The sequence below is a fragment of the Balaenoptera ricei genome, chromosome 1 (assembly GCF_028023285.1).
Source record: "Balaenoptera ricei isolate mBalRic1 chromosome 1, mBalRic1.hap2, whole genome shotgun sequence".
Taxonomy (NCBI): domain Eukaryota; kingdom Metazoa; phylum Chordata; class Mammalia; order Artiodactyla; family Balaenopteridae; genus Balaenoptera; species Balaenoptera ricei.
This window is the reverse complement of record NC_082639.1, coordinates 18,992,751-19,014,271: the sequence shown is the minus strand read 5'-3', so window position 1 is coordinate 19,014,271 and position 21,521 is coordinate 18,992,751. Positions and strand designations below refer to the sequence as shown.

The 21,521-nt window shown below is 47.2% G+C and overlaps 1 protein-coding gene across 1 annotated transcript in view; it reads left to right on the top strand.

The window, feature by feature from the left end:
- STPG1 (sperm tail PG-rich repeat containing 1) overlaps positions 1-21,521 on the top strand; it is a 52,002-nt gene that overhangs the window by 25,464 nt on the left and 5,017 nt on the right. Inside the window, exons 5-8 of the mRNA XM_059895738.1 lie at positions 2,157-2,258; positions 6,589-6,759; positions 11,290-11,398; positions 15,505-15,670. Coding sequence (XP_059751721.1) covers positions 2,157-2,258; positions 6,589-6,759; positions 11,290-11,398; positions 15,505-15,670 — 548 coding nt within the window. The remainder of the gene's footprint in view (positions 1-2,156; positions 2,259-6,588; positions 6,760-11,289; positions 11,399-15,504; positions 15,671-21,521) is intronic.

Below are 21,521 nucleotides of genomic sequence, written 5' to 3'. Positions count from 1 at the left end.
ACCTACTTATACTAAAATAGCTTTTTGTTGTTTATCTGAAATTCACATTGAACTGGGCAGGGTGGGATGGAGCCGCCTTGCAGGCTTGTGTTTTATCTGGCAACCCTAGATCCTCAGACACATATAGGTGCCCAGAAAATTCTTGTGGGCTGATGCTGGTGTTGGGAGTGTGGCAGTAGACTGGGGGCTGGAGATGTCCAAGACTGTTCATTCTTTAAACCTAGAAGAGTCGCAGTTACATTTCCTGCTTCAGCTTTCCCTCACTGTAGGGACTCTGGAAGCTAAAAGGTGCCCGAAGGCATTTAGTGCAACAGCTTCGATTTACACATGAGGAAACTGAGGTCTAGAGAGGTGACTAGATCAAGGTTACTTAGCTAGTAGCAGCACTGATGCTAGAATCCTAATTCAAAACTCAGCGGGATTGTTTTTCCTTTTATCCTGCACTCGTCTGAGAGTTAGTTTGGCTTAGTGGTCAAGAGTAGACTGTCCTCACACTGCCTGGGTTCAAATTCTGGCTCTGTTACTTGCTGCGTGACCTTGGTCCTTATCCCTTTGGGCCCTGTCTTCTCATCTTTAAAATGGGGATTAAGTGAGCTAGTGTGTATGAAGTACTCAGAACAGTGCCCGGCATGGAATGACCATTAATAAACATATGCCAGTCCTGCAAACAGCCCCCTAGAAAAACCTCTTTCTTGTTCCTTCCTGTAGCACCTCAAATCGCACCCACATGCTAGGGTTCTTCTGGTTGGGCTGCATCTCCTGCAGCCTGCCTCACTCTCCTGGTAGTCAGCTCCCCCTCTGTCTACCAGGGACCATCATCACCTACAAGGCAGGAATCAGCTCCCCTGCCCCCACCTGCAAGGCTCAAAGGCTCACTGCATTTAAAATTCAGCACAGAAGAACCTGTTAATAGCCCTTATATTAAACCATAATCACACACTGCTTGGGCCACACTGGAGAGTCCTTGAAGGCCCTGATGGTGCCTTGAGCTCTCTCTCTGCTCTGAGGAAGGTAGTAGGGATGGTGGGGACAGGAGGAGCCTGGGTGGCAGATCTTGGAGGTAGCAAGCTCTGGAGTCAGGCTGCCTGGGCTTAAATCTGCACTTCACCATTTACTAGCTGCGGCCCCAACGTCTCCGGGCTTCGCTTTCCTTAAAATGGACCTGATAATAGCCCCACTGCAAAAGGCTTGTATACACCATCTTGTAGCACTGAATTCAGGTGCTGCCACTGACAGCAGTGGGACCTTGGGCAAGTTCATCTCTACGTGCCTCAGTGTCTCCATCTATAAAATGGGGGCATCCCTTTCTCACCAGGGGATTAGACGAGACAACCTTTGAAAAGATCTTGGCACCAAGGAGGCACCCAGTAAACTCTCGAGACGGTGGGGCATCCTTATCATTTCATGTCACTTACCTGGCCAACTTCTGTCAACATTTACTTCTCCCTGGCAACTAGCATGGGAAATGAGACGCAAGCCCAATTAACTGCGACAGCAGAAATGAGCTTATAAATCAAGCTTTTGTTTGTTCCTCTCTAACGTACCTGCATCACTTAGGACTTGAGCCCCATGAACCCGCCTCTTTTTGTCTGAGAGTTAGAAATGGTCTTGTTTGGGATGAAGATTGTTTTTGTTTCATTTTGCTTTATAAACAGAAACACTCCCTGGTTTCTCTTCTGAAAGGCTAGGGAGGAAGCTGAGTCAGGTGGGGTGTGGTGAACATGAAATCGGTCACCCTTCCCTCGCCGTGGGTTTGGTGAACCCAGTCAACCCACACTGACACACACACTGACACACACACTGCACACACACACTGCACAGCCGCTGCCGCACTCAGGATTGCATTTTCTGCTCATATCTCTAATGGCACACAGAAACAACAGCATTCTCCTGGAATGCAGTACAGCACAGTGGAAAGAGCAAGGGCCCTGGGGGGGTCCCAGAGCCGGGTTGGAATTCCAGCCCCAGCGCTTGCTGACTGAGATGGTGGCTGGGCAGGTCGGGAACTGGTGGAGCCGGGCTGTCATCCACGAGGTGGCATCCCTGCCTGTCCCAGAGGATCACAGTAGGGCTTAGTGTTAATGGATGTAAAGCTTGCAGAAAAGCACCATGGAATTGAAAGTATCCCAATGACACTACGTTCTCTTCCCTTTCAGGATGATATCCCAGGTCCTGGGTTCTACAACGTCATTCACCAGTCGCCTGTGTTTGACAGTGTGTCGTTGTCTAAGAAAGGGACATGTACTTTTCCCTCTGTGGTGAGAACCCCTTCTCTGAACATTAACTGCTCGGTACTTTCCTTCATTCATTGCATAATCATACATTGGACAACTGGTCCCTTCTCTCCAAAGGCCCGTGGTTCTAATTAGGAGAGTAATTGCCTCCTCAAATTTCATGCAGGTAAACTGGAGCCTATGTCTTTAAGGAATTTTTTTCCCCACTGCTACGCGTTGCCAGAGTGGGAAGAGAAGCTAGAAGAATATTCAGAACCTGATCATTCAAAACCAATTTTGTCAGTGTGGAATGGACTTACAAATGTTTTCTTGAGATTTTTAGGCAAACCAGGAAAACAGTTATTATTATACATCTTGCCCTAATAGGACTTTTTACACTGCTTAATCTAACTGGGTTATTCGAGTTACTGAGAAATCTGATGGGACCAAAAAGAAAACAGGCAGCAGGCCGGTAATTTAGTGATATTCCTCTCCTCCCCATTTCTCTCCTTTGTAAGATGTGGATCTTTATCTTTGTGGAAGGCTACAACTGTCAAGTAGCTAAATGAAGTTCCGGTGTCTCTGACCAGACCTGGGCAAGGATAGTCTTTATTTGAACATCTATCAGTTGGCAAGAAAAATAGATATAACAAGGGGAAAGGGTCAAAGTAGGGTAAGACTAGCTGAGGGAGGAAAGTGAAAAAGAAAGCAAACCCAAACTCCAGCATTAACAAAACACATATGCCGTCTGTCCCTTTAAAAGTTATAATAATCTCTTGCAAAAATGTATTACGATACCTGACACTGGAATTGATTTTTTTTTTTTTTTTAAAAACCACAGACAAAGAGACCATTTAAGACACACTGAATGCAGCCACTTATTGGAATTCAAGCTTGGCAGGGTTGAATACTCAAGGAGAAAACCGACTTTGGAGTTAACTCCTTATTAACAAAGACATTGAGGCTGCACATGCCCCCAGTGAGTTCACAGAATAACCACGCCTCTACTTCTCCTTCTGTCCCAAGCCCTGAGAGTAAAGAGACTCCAAAGCGATCTGCAAAAGAAGTGCCATCTCACGATGGCCTGGCACAGGAGACAGGACTTAAGACCCAATCTTGACTCAGCTGTGGGTTCTCGATGTGACCTCAAGCACGTCACCCTCCGTGTCCCAGTTGCCTCATCGAGTGGAGACTCCCTGGAGGCGATGGGCAAATTGACGTTGCAATGAGTAAAATAGTCTTTGAAACTGCAGAGCATTATAAACATGTTGAATGTTATGATTGTCACCACCTGAGTCACAAACAAGACTTCCTGCAGCACCTAGGTTTTCTCTCTGAGACGTTGCCAAATAGTGGCACTGCCCATTCCTGCCTGGTGCCAGAGAAGGCACTGAATCAGAGCACACCATCAATTCCCTGCTAGGCTTTACACGTAGTAACTTTCCAAATGACGAGGTTGGGCCGCCTGGAGAAGAAGGGGTCCAAGGGAAACTCTGTGCATGACAGGATCTAATCAGGTCTTTAAAAAATTCAGACCAAACCCAAAAGAAGGCAGAAGATGAGTTGTTCAGTCTTCCTCTCCCCGCTGTGATGGATATGGGGGTTTCTATTTATGTTTACAAACACATAAGTTCCTATATCCTTGGGAAGGGACTTTAAGTGGTTGGTGGAAGTCTGTCAGGAGATCCCCACATCTCGCCTAGTTCCTTCCCAAATTGGACGAGAATTTCATTCCTCCGCCCCTTCTTTTGCTGCCTTTCACATTCAGTGCCTCTTGTTTCCGGATCCCAATTCCCTGAGGGAATTAAAAGTAGTCCCCATCAGAGAAAGGTCTGCCTTACTGGAGCTAGTACGGCCAGCAGGAGTGTGCCTCCCTGGGTGAGGCTGACCAAAAGACTCTGTGGGTCAACACGTTTTAAAAGCTTCCTGATGACTATTGGAGCGACAGCACCCAGCCTTCTGAGAGGACCTGTCATCCGCCTAAATTCAAATCATCTGAAGAGCTTCACGACTGTATTCCAAAGCTTTGCTCCAGAATTATTCACGGGACGGACTAGGAAGTTAAATGGGGCAGGTGGGAGGAGGTGTCCATAGCCTTTCTGTATTTGTTTGGTGGCAGCAGTGGCTCTGGAAGAGCTGGAGAGAGGTTCATAAATGCCAGCATGTGGCCAAATTGGAGACCAGAGGCCTGGCAATGAAAAGAAAGCCAAGGGGCGGGGAGGGTTGGTGAGTGACTGCCAACTTCGGCTAGACTCAGACTAATTCTACTGCAATGCTTTATGAAACTTTGCCTCGAATAGGAATTTTTTAGAACAGTTTTTCCCAAAGATTATGTTAGTAGGTATCTTAAGCCAAAAGATTCTATGATGGAGGAAGGTTGGGAAAGGCTGTTTAAACAAAGCTAGACATGGGACTTCCCTGGTAGTCCAGTGGGTAAGACTCTGCACTCCCAATGCAGGGGGCCTGGGTTCAATCCCTGGTCCGGGAACTGGATCCCACATGCATGCTGCAACTAAGGAGTCCACGTGCTGCAACTAAGAGCTTACACACTGCAACTAAACATGCCACAATGAAGATCCTGCATGCTGCAACTAAGTCCCTGCATGCTGCAACTAAGTCCCAGTCTTTTTTTAAAAGAAAAAAACCCAAAGCTAGAGAGGTTTCTTTATTGCAGACCTTCCCAGAGCATTTACTACACCAACGTGTGTTATGAATCTTCAAAATGGGAACATGGTGTGAAATTTCTCAAATTTATTTGACCCTGAAACTCTCTCCCTGCTGCCGCTACCACCAACACAACCTTATCTCACAGACCTGGAAGGCCAAGGAACACACTTTGGGAACTAGCGCTTTAGAAGAACACGCTTTGCCCACTCTGTTGGGTGACTCAGGATAGACACACTACAAATGGCAGCACCAAGGAAGGTCTGACCTTGCCACCCTTCTTCTGTGGAAGTTAGAAGGAAAGAGCAGAGATGTGTCTGCCCTGTTGGGCACAGCAGATTTCGGGTAGTGATTCTTCCAGAACTAACACCTCCCACAGGCATTTATCAGCTGTTCATCTTGTAGATGCGAACACATTGCTGTGACTCCTCTTGGTTCATTCTTCTTCAGAATGGGTATCTGATCCATATCCTCTCATGGAGGCGAGAATGTTGGTTCCAACACTTCGCTAGCTGAGGAAGTTCAGTGTCCTCATCTGTAAAGTGGGGATAATCATAATATCCTCGACCCAGGGTTGTCATGAGGATCCAGTGCAACATCCCCTGCAAAGTACTGGGTTAACTATTGCCTCAAATGCAAAGGTAAAGTGAGTCCAAGGCTGGGGTGACCTTACTTCTGGGAACATCAATGAATCCTTACAGTTAGGAGGAGGTGGAGCTGGGACTCGAACCCAGGTTAGACTCAGGACAGCTGAGACTCTGGAAAGAACACTCCTGCTTCTGGTGGCACATCCACCCACATTACTGGTGGTCCATGAACCAGATGGTGAGAACCATTGCCGCCTCGTACAGAGTGAAGTCGGGCGAGGGGCTAATGCCTTCCCACACCTCCCCCACTTTCTGTGCTTGTTTGTTGACCCCTGTCAAGTGGAGGAAACCCAGGGCAATGTTCTCAAGCTTTTAACCATAAAATAATGAAATTTTTTTGTTGTTGTCTTATCAGACTTCAATACTTGCCATACTATCCCAGGGTAAGGTGATGTTATCGCCTAGTTTTTATAGCTTTTGTCCCTGTTCATTTGGCAAACATTGATTCTGTTTGTTTTTTTAACTGAAAATAGTTTATCATGGCTTCCTGGAAGGAGTAGGATTGGTTTCTGTTGAAACAGCAAAAATATCGTAGAGTTTTATGAAATCAGTGATTAGGTGGTGGATAGGAGGTGTGGGTGGGAGGCAAGCCCTATGGAGCCTCGTACCTTCAAGATGTTAGAAGCAAACTTGTTATTTAGGAAATTTGGATTATTTAAACTTAGAAACAAAAAGTGAGGGTTTTACTCAAAGGAAAACCAAGGTTGGAAGAAGCAAGTCTAAAGCGTCCCATCATATAAATCACCCACCAGCTGATGAGTCAAGTATAAGTGGCCTGAAATGAGATTGGGTGGAAATGCTTTTATGGAAGAATTATCTTTGCCAAGTCCCAAACATAAGATGAATAATTAGAGTTAGTTTACAGAAGTTAACACAGGTCTGAACTTGCATTTTCCAAGAGCAAATTCTCAAAGCCCAAGGTCATTTTATCATTGTTACCTGCCAGGGTTTCACCTTTTATAAAATGTTTTTAGACCTGGTGCTGGGCACCATCTTTTTGACATCTGTCCTTCGGAGCCATAAGATACGTGATGATGTGGATTCCTTTGACTTTCTCTTCACAGTGTGCCCGATTGGACACCATCGTCTCTAAATACCCCGCAGCTAACGCGTACACTATACCATCACATTTTGTTTCGAAGAAAGACTTCAGTAATTCCTGTTCCAGCATGTTCCAGTTGCCAAGATTCGCGAAAGTTCTCAAATTTGAAACTCCCGCACCAAACCATTACAATGTAAGAACACTGCCTATGCTTCTTAAATATATATTGAATTAATGGTTTACTAAAATAAAAGAAAGGAAGGGGGGAGCTTTGGGGAATAGCATTTACTGCAATTGGTAAGCCAGTTAGCATTTGCTGACTACCCAATGGCTACACGAGGCTGGGCAAAACTCTCATAGGGAATTTGCAGAACCCAGAGAAAAATGTGGGCAACACAGAGGTCAGTATGGAACAGTGGGAAGACCACTGCCCAGGAAAATACTTACTGCAATTACTCCTATCACATAAGCTTTCTGGGACGGTTTTCTCATCTGTAACAATGATTATATTACATACCACTTTATCTGCAGACACTATTATATTCTTACAGGGAAAATAAACTTCTGTCTTTCCATATCAGAAAATTGGGTTTTTTAACAGCAGTGGTTCGCCATTTCCCATCACTTTGTAGTCAATGAGGCAGAATGGTGTGGTTAACAGGTAAGAGACAGACTTAGGTTCAAATCTCGACTCTGCCATTTTCTAACTGTGTATGGCTTTGGGCAAGTCTCTTAACCTTTCAGGACTCAGTTTATTGATCTGTAAAGTGGGGTTATATGTCTACTCCATGGTGTTAATGCAAACATTAAATGAGATAGTCTAGGCTGAGTGCTTACCTAGCACAATATCTGGTGCACGAGGACTCTACAATACATGAAAACTGGTAGAACTGTCTTTAGGGAAGCCCCGTTACCTCTTGAGTTTCAATTGTAAAAGGGAATTAATTATACTTGCCCTACAGGGTTATTATAAGAAGCATATGAGACTACAAATGTGAAAACACTCTGAAATACCTAAGACATGAATTGTATGTAAGGTAGTAATATTATTACGCCATATTTAAGAATATTTTGGTCTTAGAATACTTCTAAGTTTTAAATTTCCTTTTTCTTTTATAATATTTATAAATAATATTTATTTTTCTGACTACAAAGATCCTGCCTACCTTCTACGATGAATCCAATCAATTATAACATGTTCAAAGCAATATAAGTGCCTGCTAGGCCAGCACGGTCCAAAAGGAGTATCAGTATAACCGGAGCCACATACGTCATTTAAGTTTTCCTAGTAGCTACATTTAAAAGTAAAAAGAAACAGGTGAAATTAGTTTTAATTATATATTCTATTTAACCCAATATATTCGAGATATTGCAATATCTAATCAATATAAAAATTATTAATTAGATGTTTTACATTCTTTCCCTCCTATTAAGTCCTTAAAATTCAGTGTATATTTTATACTTGCAGCACATCTGAATGTGGACCAGCCATGTCTGCAGAGCTCAATAGCTACATGTGGCCAGTGGCTACTGTTTGGGGTAGTATAGCTCTAGATACTCTTCTCCCAGGGTAATCAGAGCCTGAAAATAAGAATGATGATGATATGATGAGGCACTTTTCATGGCCTATGTGCTGTTCTGAGAGTCGTGTATTCACTTATTTCATACTCACAAGAACCCGGGAAGTGGATTCTCTTATTCTCAATTTACAGAAGAGGAAGCTGAGGCTCAGAGAGGGGAAGGGACTTGCCCAAAGTTAGCCAGCTTGAAGGGACTGTTCCCACATCGGTGAGCACGGGTGGGCGCCGAGGTATAAAGCTGGGGAGTGAGCAGAGTCCCCATGTTCCAGCCCTGCCGGGCTTCCCTTCATAAATCCTGTGGCTGCTCTGTGCCAGACCAGTGATACAGCTTAGATTCCAGTGGGGAACTCAAGACGAGAACTAGGAGACAGACAAACAAAATGATTCCTGTGGCCAGCTCTGAGGGAGACAAACAGTTAGAGCCTGAGAAAGAGAGTATGTGTAGGGTGTGGAGGTTGGCAATACCATGTACTTTAGACTGGGTGGTCAGAGAAGGTCCTCAGACTGAGACTCAAGGATTGAGGGAAGAGCCAGAGTTGGGGGAAGAGCATGTGCAAAGGTCCTGGGACAGCAAACACCTTAGTCCGTGGGGAACTGTAAGAAGGTAGCTAGAGGGAGTTTTCTGGTGGTCCAGTGGTTAGGACTCGGCGCTTTCACTGCCGTGGGCCCCTGTTCAATCCCTGGTCAGGGAACTAAGATCCTGTAAGACGCGTGGTGCAGCCAAAAAACCCTAAAGTATCTAAAGTAGAATGAACTAGGGGGGCTCGGGGGAGAGGGGACGAGGAAAGGCCAGACAGATAGGCAGGGACCAGTTCATGCAAGGCCCTAAAGACCCCAGGAGGGAGTTCGAATTTTGTTCTCTGTGTGCTGGGAAGCCCTCCTTGAAGGAGGATAGGAGGTGTGGAGTGATGTCTTCTGATGTACCTTTTAAAAAAGACCCCTCCAGTTGCTGTGTGGAGAATGGACTACAGTGTGGGTTAAGGGTGGATTTTGAAAAACCAGTTAGGAAGCTGTCATGCTAACAAAAGAGAGGTCGAGGTCTGGTCCAGGCAAGTGATAATGAAGGTGCTTGGCCATTGCGCCGTTGCCATTCCTGAGAGAGGGCCGGGTTCCTTGGGAGACAGACCCAAGTGCGGGCTGTCTCCGTGTGAGCGCCCCCTCTGCTTCCCCCCGGGGGCCGCTGAAGGGCACTGTAGTGTTAGCGCTTCACGCCTTCACCTCCCCAGCGCACTGCTCCTTCACCCTGGCTTCCTATCTCCGAGGCCCAGCTCAGGTCCTGGCATGCAGTAATCATGCAATAAATGTTTATGACTCCAAAGGAATAACTTCCTTTGTTAATCAAGAAATGACCGTTCCCCATGTCAGGACTCTGCCACCAGATCAATTTTACTTTGCATGGTTTTTGTTCATTATTGTTTTAATGTGGCTCTGAAAATAATACATCCTCATCATAAAATATCTTCGAACATCACAGAAACCCATGAGCCAGAAAGTGGAAGTCCCTCATCATTCTGCTCTGCAAACAAACATCAAAAACCAGGGGCAATATTGTTCATATTCTCTTCCTCCCTTGGTCCTTCCCTTGGTTTTGGGATTATGCTATCCACGGTACGCGTGCATTTTCTACTTAATTATATCTGGGATTTGTTTTTTCCCATGGGAATACAATAAATCTGCTTCATTCTTTTTTAACCTGCCAGTGGAGCTGACTCTTCTTAGTCTAATGGTGAAATCTTCCAGCGACACACACACTCAGTGTATACAAAAATGCCCCCTTTTTCTGTTGCTTTTCTGTCTGGGCGAGGAATAAAGCTGAAGTAGTGTTTTGTCTACAGGAGGCTTTTTTCAGACCTGGAGAACAATGGTTGAGTCAACTGGCGAGGAGCAGAAATGCGGTAATCCTGTTAGCCACACTGTGCTTTGAGGCTGTCAAGACCTCTCTACCTTTGCTTACTGCGATCCCCCGCTTCTCTATTGGAAGCCTGTCCCTTGGTACCTGTTATTACTTCCTCTCTGGCATCCTGGCTCTTCTCCCCGTGTCCAGTAATTAGCCTGGTCCATCTGATCTTTTTGTTTGCCCTCTCTGCAGGCAGTCTGGCCGTTAGGACCCTGGGAAAAACTAAATTCCTCCGCCTTTGTCAACACAAAATCAAAATGCCATCTGCATTTCTCGAGAAACATTTTTTTTGACAAAGGAGTAGCACAGAAAATCAAGCCATCCTGGCCCCAGCAAATAGTTTCACTCGTTCAGTAAATATTCCAGCCATTGCAAGCACAATTTTTATTGCATCTTTTATCTAATGAATACAGGAGACTGACTGCAAATTAGCTTTTAAAATATTTATGATTCATCATAAGAATGATCTCAGGGTTCTTTTTTTTTTTTTTTTTTTTCCAAAATTATTTTTAGAGTTCTGAACTCACTGGACACTCTCTAATGTATATTGCCTGGGTCAACCAAAATTCTAAATTTCTGGTCAGCCCAGAAAAGTCAAGACAGTGCTTACAAATCTGACCATAATCTTAAGTTACACAATTTCTTTGTATGTCCTAAATCCCTCACGTATAGAAGGATTATTTGAGCAGTGAGGAATCAGGGTGGGGATATGCAGGACTAAGTGTTCCGAAAAGAATGAAAATCGTAGAAAAAATAATGAAAATAATTTGCCTGTGTAACGTTACACACTTTTTTAAAAAAAACAGATGATTTGTGTTGACCGGCTGTCCCCCACCCCCAACCCAACAGCACTCTGCCTCTAGTCGAGCAGGGATTATCTGATCCATGTTACAGACGAGAAAACTCAAATTCAGAGAAATTAATCCGTTTGAGCAGGATGTCCTGCCCTGTGTGCGGGGAGCGAGCCCGGAAGTCAGGTCCGCCGGCTGGTTCAGGGCACCGTCCTCTGTGTTGTGTTGGGTCACCAGACACTGGCTGGCGATGACAAACTCTTCCCCCACTCCAGCTGGGGTGAAGGTGAAGGCACAGCCAGTGTGACCTTTTCCACTCACGTCCGCTCATCTTCTGAAGACACGTTTAAATTTGTTTTTTTTTTTTTTACCCCAAAGTGCCCCTTGTCCAGACACAACAACAAGGACAAAGAAAGGCAAGACACTGAGCACACCGTGCTTATTTTCTCCCCCAGGCCTCTGTCTCTTGCTGCAAACAGACAAACAACGTTTGTGCCCGAGCCGGGTTCATGTCCAAAACCCAGAGAGGACTTTTCACTATTACTAAAACAGGACCTGCCCCAGGTAAGCAGCTGCCTCTCACTGGCCTTGACCTAAGGCTTCCTGTACCAGATCTGATCATCAGGGCACCCATTCCTTCATAGGGAGTCTCTTTGGAAGGAGTTAGGCATTGGGGGAAGAGGGGGTGCAGGCAGGTATTGTACAAAGAGGAGAAGACTGGCTCCCCATTCAGGGGAAGAACGGCCGGCTCTGGAAATGGTCCCTGGGGCGGCCTATCACATTGGCCTGCCTTCCAGACCCAGCGCACCTGCTTTGGGCAGCCAGCTGGGGAGGGGCTTCTCATGCCAGAAGTGTGCCCGTGCGCATACCCCAGGTGCCATCCCAGGCGCTGGGGGGAGGCGGGGCACACAATACGTCTTGATCCTTGGACACTCGGCTGCAATATTCCTTTCCTCCCATGCCTACAAAGCGGCTTCATCATCTATCAACAAATGATGGGAAATAGCTCTGTTCACAGAGCACCTACTCAGTGCTAAGTTTTTCCACGCGGTCCTCACACATCTGTCCTCATAGGGCCACACTCTTAGTCCTGTGTTTCAGGTGAGGAAATGGAGGTCCAGAGAGTTGAAGCAACTTGCTCAGCGTCACACAGCTAATAAATGGCAGGCCTAAGCCCAGAGGTGTCTGACTGAGGAACCTTTTAACCCCGTCATCCCAGTGTGACTTCTGAAGCCTCCGGGATTCAGGAACACACAAGGGTTCACCTGCAGATGTTTTCCCCGCTGGGCTGGGGAAAGGCATTGCACCTGTTCTGTGCCCTCAGACCTCCTCCCCGCACCAGCCTTAGTGAAAATTTTCCAGAGGGGTCTGGTGACATAGCAGTCCATACTCCAGGAGCACTGGTTAGACTAGACCTTCCCAAACAGGTCCAGAAGACCCCCGAGGGAGCTCTGGGCCCCAGAGCCCAGAGGAGGAGCAGGGAGGGTTTACCTCTGCAATCATGCTTCTCAGATGGGGGTGTGGACAAAATCACAGCGCATGTCAGATTTCAGCAAATCCAGATTGAAGTTGAGAAGATCAGTCTGAGGCTGAATAACAAAACCAGCCCTAATTAGGAGGCTAAGCCTGGCTAAAGCTCCCTGCCTTGCATCACCACAGGCAAAACCCCACCTTGTTTGTTTATACAGGAGAACAAAGCCAGCATCCCTGGGGTTTGGCCAGAGGTTCCACCAGAGAGCCTGGGGAAGTGGGCAGCTCCTCCCTCTGGGAGGGTCCCGAGGGGCCCCTTGTAACACGACAGGAAGGGGAGAGGTGGGCACCAGCATCTTTTAAGCTCCTACTGTGTGCCAGGAGCTTTCAAAACTCCATGGAGTGTTGCCTGGCACATATGTGCTCAGAGGGTGTGGGTTATTATTAATATTATTATATTCCCACTTTACAAGCAAAAATGGTATATAGAAAGCAGGTGACTAGTCCAGGGTCCCACTGCTGGATTTGAATCCAGGCCCCCCCCTACATCCAACTCGTTGCCTGGTGCCTTCAGGACCCTCCCCACATCCCCCAAATTTGCCAGGGGCCACAGCCTGGGGAATCTGCTTCTCTGAGAGAAACAATCTGCTTTGACCTCTCAGAAAAATGCTGTGGTTTCTGCTTCTCCCCCTTGTGGGAAGAAGCCAGATGTGGAGCCATGATTGGCATCCCTGCTGTGTTCCGCCCGCTCAGAGTGCCCGGGCTCAGGGGCTGAGGGCCGGGTCTGGTCTGCCTTCAGTTCTGGGCAAAATGCTCACCTTTACACATTGGCTGGCTGGCTTTTCTAAAGTCTGGCTGCATCAAACACAAAGCCAAGCACTTCCCCAACGTCCTCCTCTCTATTTCTCCTTAAAAAAAAAAAGTTATTAGAACATGGGGAAACAACTATGGTAAAGTGTCACTTGAAAAACGTGGGTGACACAATGGAATCCACGCTGTGGGCCCAACACCATGAGACAGCATCCAGTGCACGATGGAAAGACCAGGGTAAATACAGCACAGAGTTCAACCCTGGTTTATTCTGGGCCGTGGGAGCATGAATGCCTTTCCCCCTTGCTTCTGCTTTTTTTTTTTTTTTAATTCATTTATTTATTTATTTATTTATTTATGGCTGTGTTGGGTCTTCGTTTCTGCACGAGGGCTTTCTCTAGTTGTGGCAAGCGGGGGCCACTCTTCATCGCGGTGCGCGGGCCTCTCATTATCGCGGCCTCTCTTGTTGTGGAGCACAGGCTCCAGACGCGCAGGCTCAGCAGTTGTGGCTCACGGGCTTAGTTGCTCCGTGGCATGTGGGATCTTCCCAGACCAGGGCTCGAACCTGTGTCCCCTGCATTGGCAGGCAGATTCTCAACCATTGCGCCACCAGGGAAGCCCGCTTCTGCTTTTTAACATTTTTATAATCAAGCATTGCTTTAAACTATTTTTTTTTTTGGTAGGGGGAATAAAAATAAAAAATAAGTATATGTATATGTAAAAAACCCAGAAAGATAATTTGAGAGATATATACCAGTATTATAAATGCTGCTGACTGGACATCTGTTTTTTGTTTTTTTTTTTGACTTAAGCATATATTGGGACCATCTTTTCATGTTATTAAAAATCCTCCTAGAACATCTTTTGTTAACGGATGCATAGTATTCCATTATCTGGTGGTACCATCAGTTAAGGAACAAATGCCCTCTTGCTGGCATTTAGATTGTTTTAAATGGATCACTCATATAAATAGAGCGGGAGCAAACATCCTTATAGCTCACAACTTGTGTACAATCAAGATTATTTCCTTACATAAATTGCCTAACGTGAAATTGCTAAGTCAAAAGGTATGTAAAATATTTAAGGTTTTTGATATTTGTGACCAAATTGCCCTTCAGCACAGAGATAATTTATCCTCCTGCTTCTATGAGAAATATGCTTTCCCTCACCTTTGCCATCATTGAGTATTACCATTTAAATAAAATCTTGCTAATATGTCCCATATTGTTGTTTTCAGTGCTTTTGCAATGAAAAAGTCGATTTTATTTTTTAAAAAATTAACTTTACAGTGTTTAGAAAATTTGAAATATTTTTCCCACCCACAATACCACCATTAATATAGTTTTTCCCACTTTTCTGGGTTCCCACCTATTTTTGTTCACATGTATCCATTTGCACATTGATATCACAGTATATACAGTATAGACTGTTAGGCTCTATTTTACTTTTCTCGCTCACCTTTATTTTCGAGAACATTGCCATAGGCTTCATGGCCTTTGCATTTACCACCCTCAGGGCTGATATTCCACCAGATTAGGCTGTTTTCCCATAACTGTGCCCTTGTACTTGGACCTTTGGGCTATTCATCGTTTCTCACACTGTAGCTACTGCTGTTGTGTACATCTTTAGGCTTAGAGCTTTTCCGTTATGTTGAATAATTTCCTTAATTTCCAAGTAATAGGAAGCCAGGGTCAAAGCGTGCAGCATCTTGAAGGCCTTTGCCTAGTACTGCCGCTTTGCGCCCCAAAATGCCTGCCCCCATTTACAGGGTTACTTGTTATTTAGGGTGAGACTGCTCCCTCTTTACCCCAGCTCAGATCATTCTCTTCTTCCTTAAAGCTTTGTGCACAACCAAATCACTTATATTCTGACAGTTTCTTGAGACAAGGCATGGTGGGAAAGCATGGACCTTGGAGAAAGGTGGTTCTGGGTCCACATAGTAGGTGCTCAATAAATATTTGTTGATTGCATAATAGTTACTAAACAGCTACCATGTGCCAGGAACCTAAAATGTTCTTTTTCTACCATAGCCTCCCAGTTGTTAGAAGAATTATTATCCTTAGTTTATGGAGGAGGAAGCTGGGCTTAGGCCCTGGTTAGATGAATGTCCTTTGGCAAATTCCTGAATATCTCTGAGTCTATTTCCTCATGTTTAGAATGGAGGTGCTAATACCCACCTTGCAGGGCTGCCGTGAGGATTAAATGAGCTACATATGTGATGCACATACACATGTTCTCTAAATGGTGAGCGTTATTTTCAGTTATTCCAGGCCCCTTCTACTTGACCATCCTGGAGTGATACTGCCTTATAGTCATTAAATGTATTCTTACTGCTTTTTATTTATTTGAGAGGAGTTCTTTATTCTGTGTTAAAATTTCTTTCTGCTCAGGGCATTATAATGTCAACGAATCCCTTGTGAAGCAGTCGCCGAAGATATTAATGTCTTGTTTTAAATCAAAAACTGGCCGTGGATTAACACTGACGTCGACAGGCCCAGGACCCGGTTATTACAACCTGAAAGGTCACACCAAAGCTCAGAAAAAGCCTCTTATCCGGTGAGTCCTGACCAACCTGATGTTTCTTCTGGAAGGTGGTTCTGGGGAAGGACCCGAACCTGGGGAGAAAAAGAAGGGGTGTCACAGCTTGGCAGACACAGGCCGAGTTGGTCTCCTGGGGCCCTTGCTGACACATAGCAGGTGCTCAAGAAATACTTGTTGAATACGTAGTATTTTTTTTTGCGTGTGTGTGTGTCTTCGTTGCTGCACGCAGGCTTTCTTTAGTTGTGGCAAGCGGGGGCTACTCTTCCTTGCTGTGCACGGGCTTCTCACTGCAGTGGCTTCTCTTGTTGTGGAGCACGGGCTCTAGGCGTGCGGGCTTCAGTAACTGTGGCTCGCAGGCTCAGTAGTTGTGGCTTGCGGGCTCTAGAGCGCAGGCTCAGTAGTTGTGGCACACGGGCTTAGTTACTCCGCGGCATGTGGGATCTTCCCGGACCAGGGGTTGAACTCATGACCCCTGCATTGGCAGGCGGATTCTTAACCACTGCACCACCAGGGAAGCCCCGGATACGTAGTATTTATTGAGTAACTACTGCATGCCAGGAACTTAACATCTTCTTCAATGATCATAACAACTTTTTTTTTAATTTATTTTTTTAATTTATTTTATTTTTGGCTGCATTGAGTCTTTGTTGCTGCACGTGGGCTTTCTCTAGTTGTGGCGAGCAGGGGCTACTCTTTGTTGCGGTGCATGGGCTTCTCATTGCGGTGGCCTCTCTTTGTTGCAGAGCACGGGCTCTAGGCGCGCGGGCTCAGTAGTTGTGGCTCATGGGCTCTAGAGCGCAGGCTCAGTAGTTGTGGCGCACGGGCTTAGTTGCTCCGCGACATGTGGGATCTTCCCAGACCAGGGCTCGAACCCGTGTCCCCTGCACTGGCAGGCGGATTCTCAACCACTGAACCACCAGGGAAGCCCCCATAACAACTATTGTAGGAATGATTATTCTTACTTCATAGAGGAGGAAGCCAGGCCTCAGCGAGGCTGAAAGGCTTGCTAAGTCCACACAGCTAACCTGAGACGCCCCTGGGACTCAGGCTCAGGACTGTTTGGATCTGCCAACATTCCCCATGTTGCTGTACTCTCCTGGTGCTGATATTATTCTATTTTTATAATATAAAATCTCCACTGGGGTGGCAGGATATACGAAAGTGGTGAAACTCTCATAGCTTTGTACTGATAGGTTAAAAGCCTAGACTTTGGAGTTGGTCAGACCTGCTAGATTTGAACCTCAGCTCTGCTCTATTCATGCTGTGTGACCATCAGCACTGTGCTAACCCCTCTGAGCCTGCATGCCCTTGGTTGTAAAGTAAAGTGGGGATAATTTATCTGAAAGTTGCTTTCTGATTTTAATAATATATTTGATATAGTAGGTACAAATAGTGAGTCAATAACACAAATTTTAAAAGACAGGGATTTGTGTTACTTTCTTTAATCTCCTGTACATTTAATGCTACTTTCACCTCAGAGGCTCAAAAATTCACAGGGCTTAATATTCCTCAAATGGGTCTAGAACTTCTAGAACTAAGTGCCACTAAGGTCAGCCGTCCTGTCACTCTCAACAGGATTGGCTGTTGGGAGGGCTGACCAGCGGGGCTGGGACTAAGGGTATAGCCACCTGGGACCCTCCAGAGAGGTCAGGCAGCTGGCTGGGCGCATAGCCACAGGGGGTCAGAAGCCTGGGTGGCCCGGGGAGGCTGGCAACACAGGGTCTACTCGGACCATCAGCTCAGGGCAAGGGGTCAGGGGTAAGGGAGAGGTGCAGGACATGAGCCTGCTGAGTCCAACCCAGGACCTGGGGAAGGGATTCAGACCTCAGATGGAGTCCACCCGCTGAGTCCCTTCTGCCCTTCGGATCTGGGTTTCTGCAGGTTGACCCTTCATAGGCTGCAGGACTCGGGACCGGGGCGGGAAAGTCTCCAGGAACAGGCTCTCTCCAAACGTCAGGGACTTCCTGCCTCCGGGTTGGCTTGGGCACCACTACGCACAGCCTTTCCCTATGCTGCCCCCAAATGGAGTGGGAGAGAGGACAGGCTTAGGGGTTAGCAGACCTGAGTGAGAATCACAGCTCTGTCTCTAGCAGAGACTTCTCCTCCCTGAGCCTCCATGTTTCCATGTATTAAGTGGAGATAAGAACCTTATCTCATGGGGGTTCTGTGAGGATTAGATGAGAAAGTGCTTGAAAATAGCTCTCACTCTTCTTATTACAGCAGCTATTATTCTATATCCTAGAGAGGATATATGACGATAGTGGATGCAGCTGTTTTGTGGCATGGAGGCTCAAGCCCCCACCCTGACTCTGGAAGCTTCTTCAGGGAAACGATGAGAGGAGAGTGAGGAACCCTCGGTGTTTAACCGCTTTCCCCAGAGCAGTGTCATTTGGCCTGCATCCGAGTTTGGACCAGTGGTTTGAAATAGCCTCATTTTATGGCATTGGCATCTGTCAGTCAGCAGGCCCTGGAGGTTTCTGGTGCTGTGCTGAGGGCTATGGGGGAGCTCACGTGGACAGAACACCATCCATACCTTCAGGCTCACCTGGCAACAACTCCAGAGCAAGGCAGAGGAACGTGCCACAAAACGCCGGATCGTGTGGGCCCCAAGGTTGCATGACCACACACCCCCTCTCAAGGGCGCCAGCTTTCTGGTGGGAGCAGTGCAGTAGTGCTGGTGTGTCTGGGGGTATCTGGGGCGCACTGGCTCTCTGTGATGCTTCGTGAATGGCGGATCCTCGGTTAATAAACCTAGGAAGCACTGCGTACAATCCCTCTGCCCCTGGGTGCATCACAGTATACATGAGCTTATTAAAGGCTCTGAGAAGGCCCGCAGTAAAGAGACCTGTCAAACCCAGTGTCTCTTAAACTTGGGTTCACCCTGGTGAGTGGGCGGTGCCCCAGCCTCCACGGCAGGCTCTGCGGTCTGGGGCTGCTCTCCGCGCCTCCCTGGGCCTTTGTTTCTCCATGTGTGAAAAGAGGGGAAATCTTTCCATTTCTCACACTCTGTGACCCCAGCTTCGCTCACCATGTCACTTCGGAGAGCGTACGGAGGCAGTGAACATGGGGCCAGCCAGGACCCACAGAGGAAGTCCAGTATATATTGTTGAGTTGACATGGAAAGGATGAAGTTGAGAAATCTGTAATTTCATTTAAAAGCAAAGAGATAAAACTAAAGTGTGCTGTTGTTTATTCCAAAATAGCATCCATCCGTTTATGTGGGATGATGGAGAAAGGGATGTAATATAAAGAAAAGATACAGCCGAATATGATAGTATTGAAGGAGTATCCAAACTCCAGTCTCTCAAATTCAAATTCTGTTTCCTTTCCTGTGACCCTGGAGGGAAGAGAGGGGCAGGAGCACCTGAGGGCCCATCCTGGGGTTGTCAGGCCCCGGAGAAGGTCTGCGTTGTTTCCTCCCCATCGATATGCTGAGACTTTGTCCACATCAAGCCTAATCATACTCAGATCTCCGGGGGCTGCATGGGGCAGTGGTGGAGAATCTGAGGATCACCACAGTGTTTCTTTCGTGGAAGCACGGGCTGCCCAGGTGTCACACGCATGTGACAGGACGTGACGCCTGCCCTTGTTTCTCCTGCTTGGAAGTGTGTGGCTCCCCATTCATGGGTGGGGTTCCAGTTTGCAAAAATGATATTTCGGCGCTGCTTTCTTCAGGATGCAGGGAGAACCGGGGGAGATGTTAATTCTCGCTGGGGTCGCTGGTGCCGTGTTACCGACCCCTGCTGGCCTCCTGAGCTGGGAACCGGCTGCAGAGGCCGTGGCACCGAGGGCATTAGCACAGGCAGGGAGTCAGGCCGCTGAAACTCCCGCCTTCCCCTCTCACCAGCCCTGGGAGGCTGTGGGTAGTGGCGTGGGGGGGGGGGTCACTTAACTCCTTGGGAATTCAAATTCATCCTCTGTGAGTTGGGGCAAGCACACTTTACAACAGGCTTGCAAGGATAAAAAAAGACGACCCGCATAACTCACCAGGTCTGGCAAACTGTAAGCTTTTGACGTGCGTGATTTGTACTTTTATCGAAACGTGTGAGCGAGCCCTCTGCACTCACCTGATGTTTCTTGAGTGGCCCCGCAGCACAGATGCTGTGAGGGGCTGTAGGGTTGTTGGCGTGGCCATTTCTGGGCTCCTCAGCTGAAGAACACGTCACAGAGTGTCTCTGTGTTAAGGGCACGTTGCTGACTCAAAAGCTAAGAGGATTTACCAGCTTCCAGGGGGTCTCTGGGGGAGGCTATCAGCCAGGGTTTCACTTCTGTAGGTCTTCAGCATCCGTCACAGCGATGACTCAATGGATCAGGGTGAGTCAGGGGAAGGGCTTTTGGAGATCAGAATACTTCCTCCTAGGTGCTGCCTTCCAACTCACGCCAGCAGGGAGGTGAAACACCCACTGACATCTTTCTAACCCTTGATCTGCTTCCTGGAGTTTTTAAACCACTGGTTTTGCTCAGACACGCTGTCCTGTCACAGCCAGAGCCGAAGAATCAAGCCCCGTCGGCCCCACTCCAATTTGGGTAATTACGTTGGACCCACCTAAAGTTCCCCTGGGATTTTCAATTAGATATGGGATGCTTCTTCCCAAGCAGCTGTAATCTGTCACCCACTACCCTGTTAAACAGATACCGCATTCCACCCCAGAGGCAATCGGCTGCCCTTTAATGATGAGAAAAAAATTGCCCCTTTATCCCTCCCGACCCTGGGAATCCCTGAGGCAGAGTGAATCTGTGCCTGGGAGTGTCCCGAGGGTCTCAGATGCCCTCCCCAAGTGACCTGCTGAGTCCTCTGAGACATTCATTATTCTTTGGTGATTTGCAAACAGCTCACACTGGAAGCTGCAAACACAACTTAATCCAGTTGTGGCCAACTCAGAGCCTTTGACAGATGTTTTTTTTCCACGGGGCAGGACCAGGTTGGCTTTTAACACTGGGCGATGAGGCTCATAAAAGCCCTGGTTACAATGCACTGTGGCTGCCCTGGGTTTGATTCAGTCTGACCTCAGTGATCTGCCCAGCCCCATGATGACATGGAAGGACCAGCCCCGGATGAGGATAAAACTGTCAGGTGGGGTTCAGATGCCTGGGCTCCCCTACTTGCTTCAACCCCTCTGCTTCTCTCTGCAGTTAGGCAAATGTCCTCGGGAATAGGGACCAGGGCCTCAGTGATGGATAAGACACCATCCCCTGCATTAAAGAGCTAGGCAAGTAAAAAGCATAGAAAAGTAATGTGTCTTGTGCAGAGAAGAGAAGAATGGCTACAGTGTATTGAGGGGCCAGCTTCCCCCAGCTCAGAGTTTTCACAGACTTTCTACAGCATCATCTTCCAACTCTCCCACGGGTCAGGATTGTTACATAGAGTTTACAGGGGACACAGACTCTCCCGGGTGGTAGAGCAGAGGGTGGAATCCAGGTTCATCTGACTCCAAAACCGGTGCTCCTCTATGGAGCCCAGGAAGGGAGGCGGGGAAGGGGGAGGATTGTGGCCGGGGGAGTTTCCCTGGAGGAGGTGAGAAGCAAAGACGGAATCAGAGTTGGCAGGGAAAGGAGGTGCTCCTGGCAGAAGGAACAGCACGGCAAAGGCATGGAGTCGTTGGACAACGCTGTGCTGGGTATTTCTGGTCACTTCTTTTTTTTTCTTTTGGCCGCACAGGGTAGCCTGTGGGATCTTAGTTCCCCAACCAGGGATCAAACCCGGGGCCACAGCAGTGAAAGCGCGGAGTCCTAACCACTGGACCACCAGGGAAGTTCCTGCGCTGGGTGTTTCTGGGAGGTGACCTGGGAGTTAGGCTGCATTGAGAGGCCACTGGTAGGAGTTTTCCTTTAGCTCCTCCTCAGGGCCTGTAATGGGGGTTGGTTG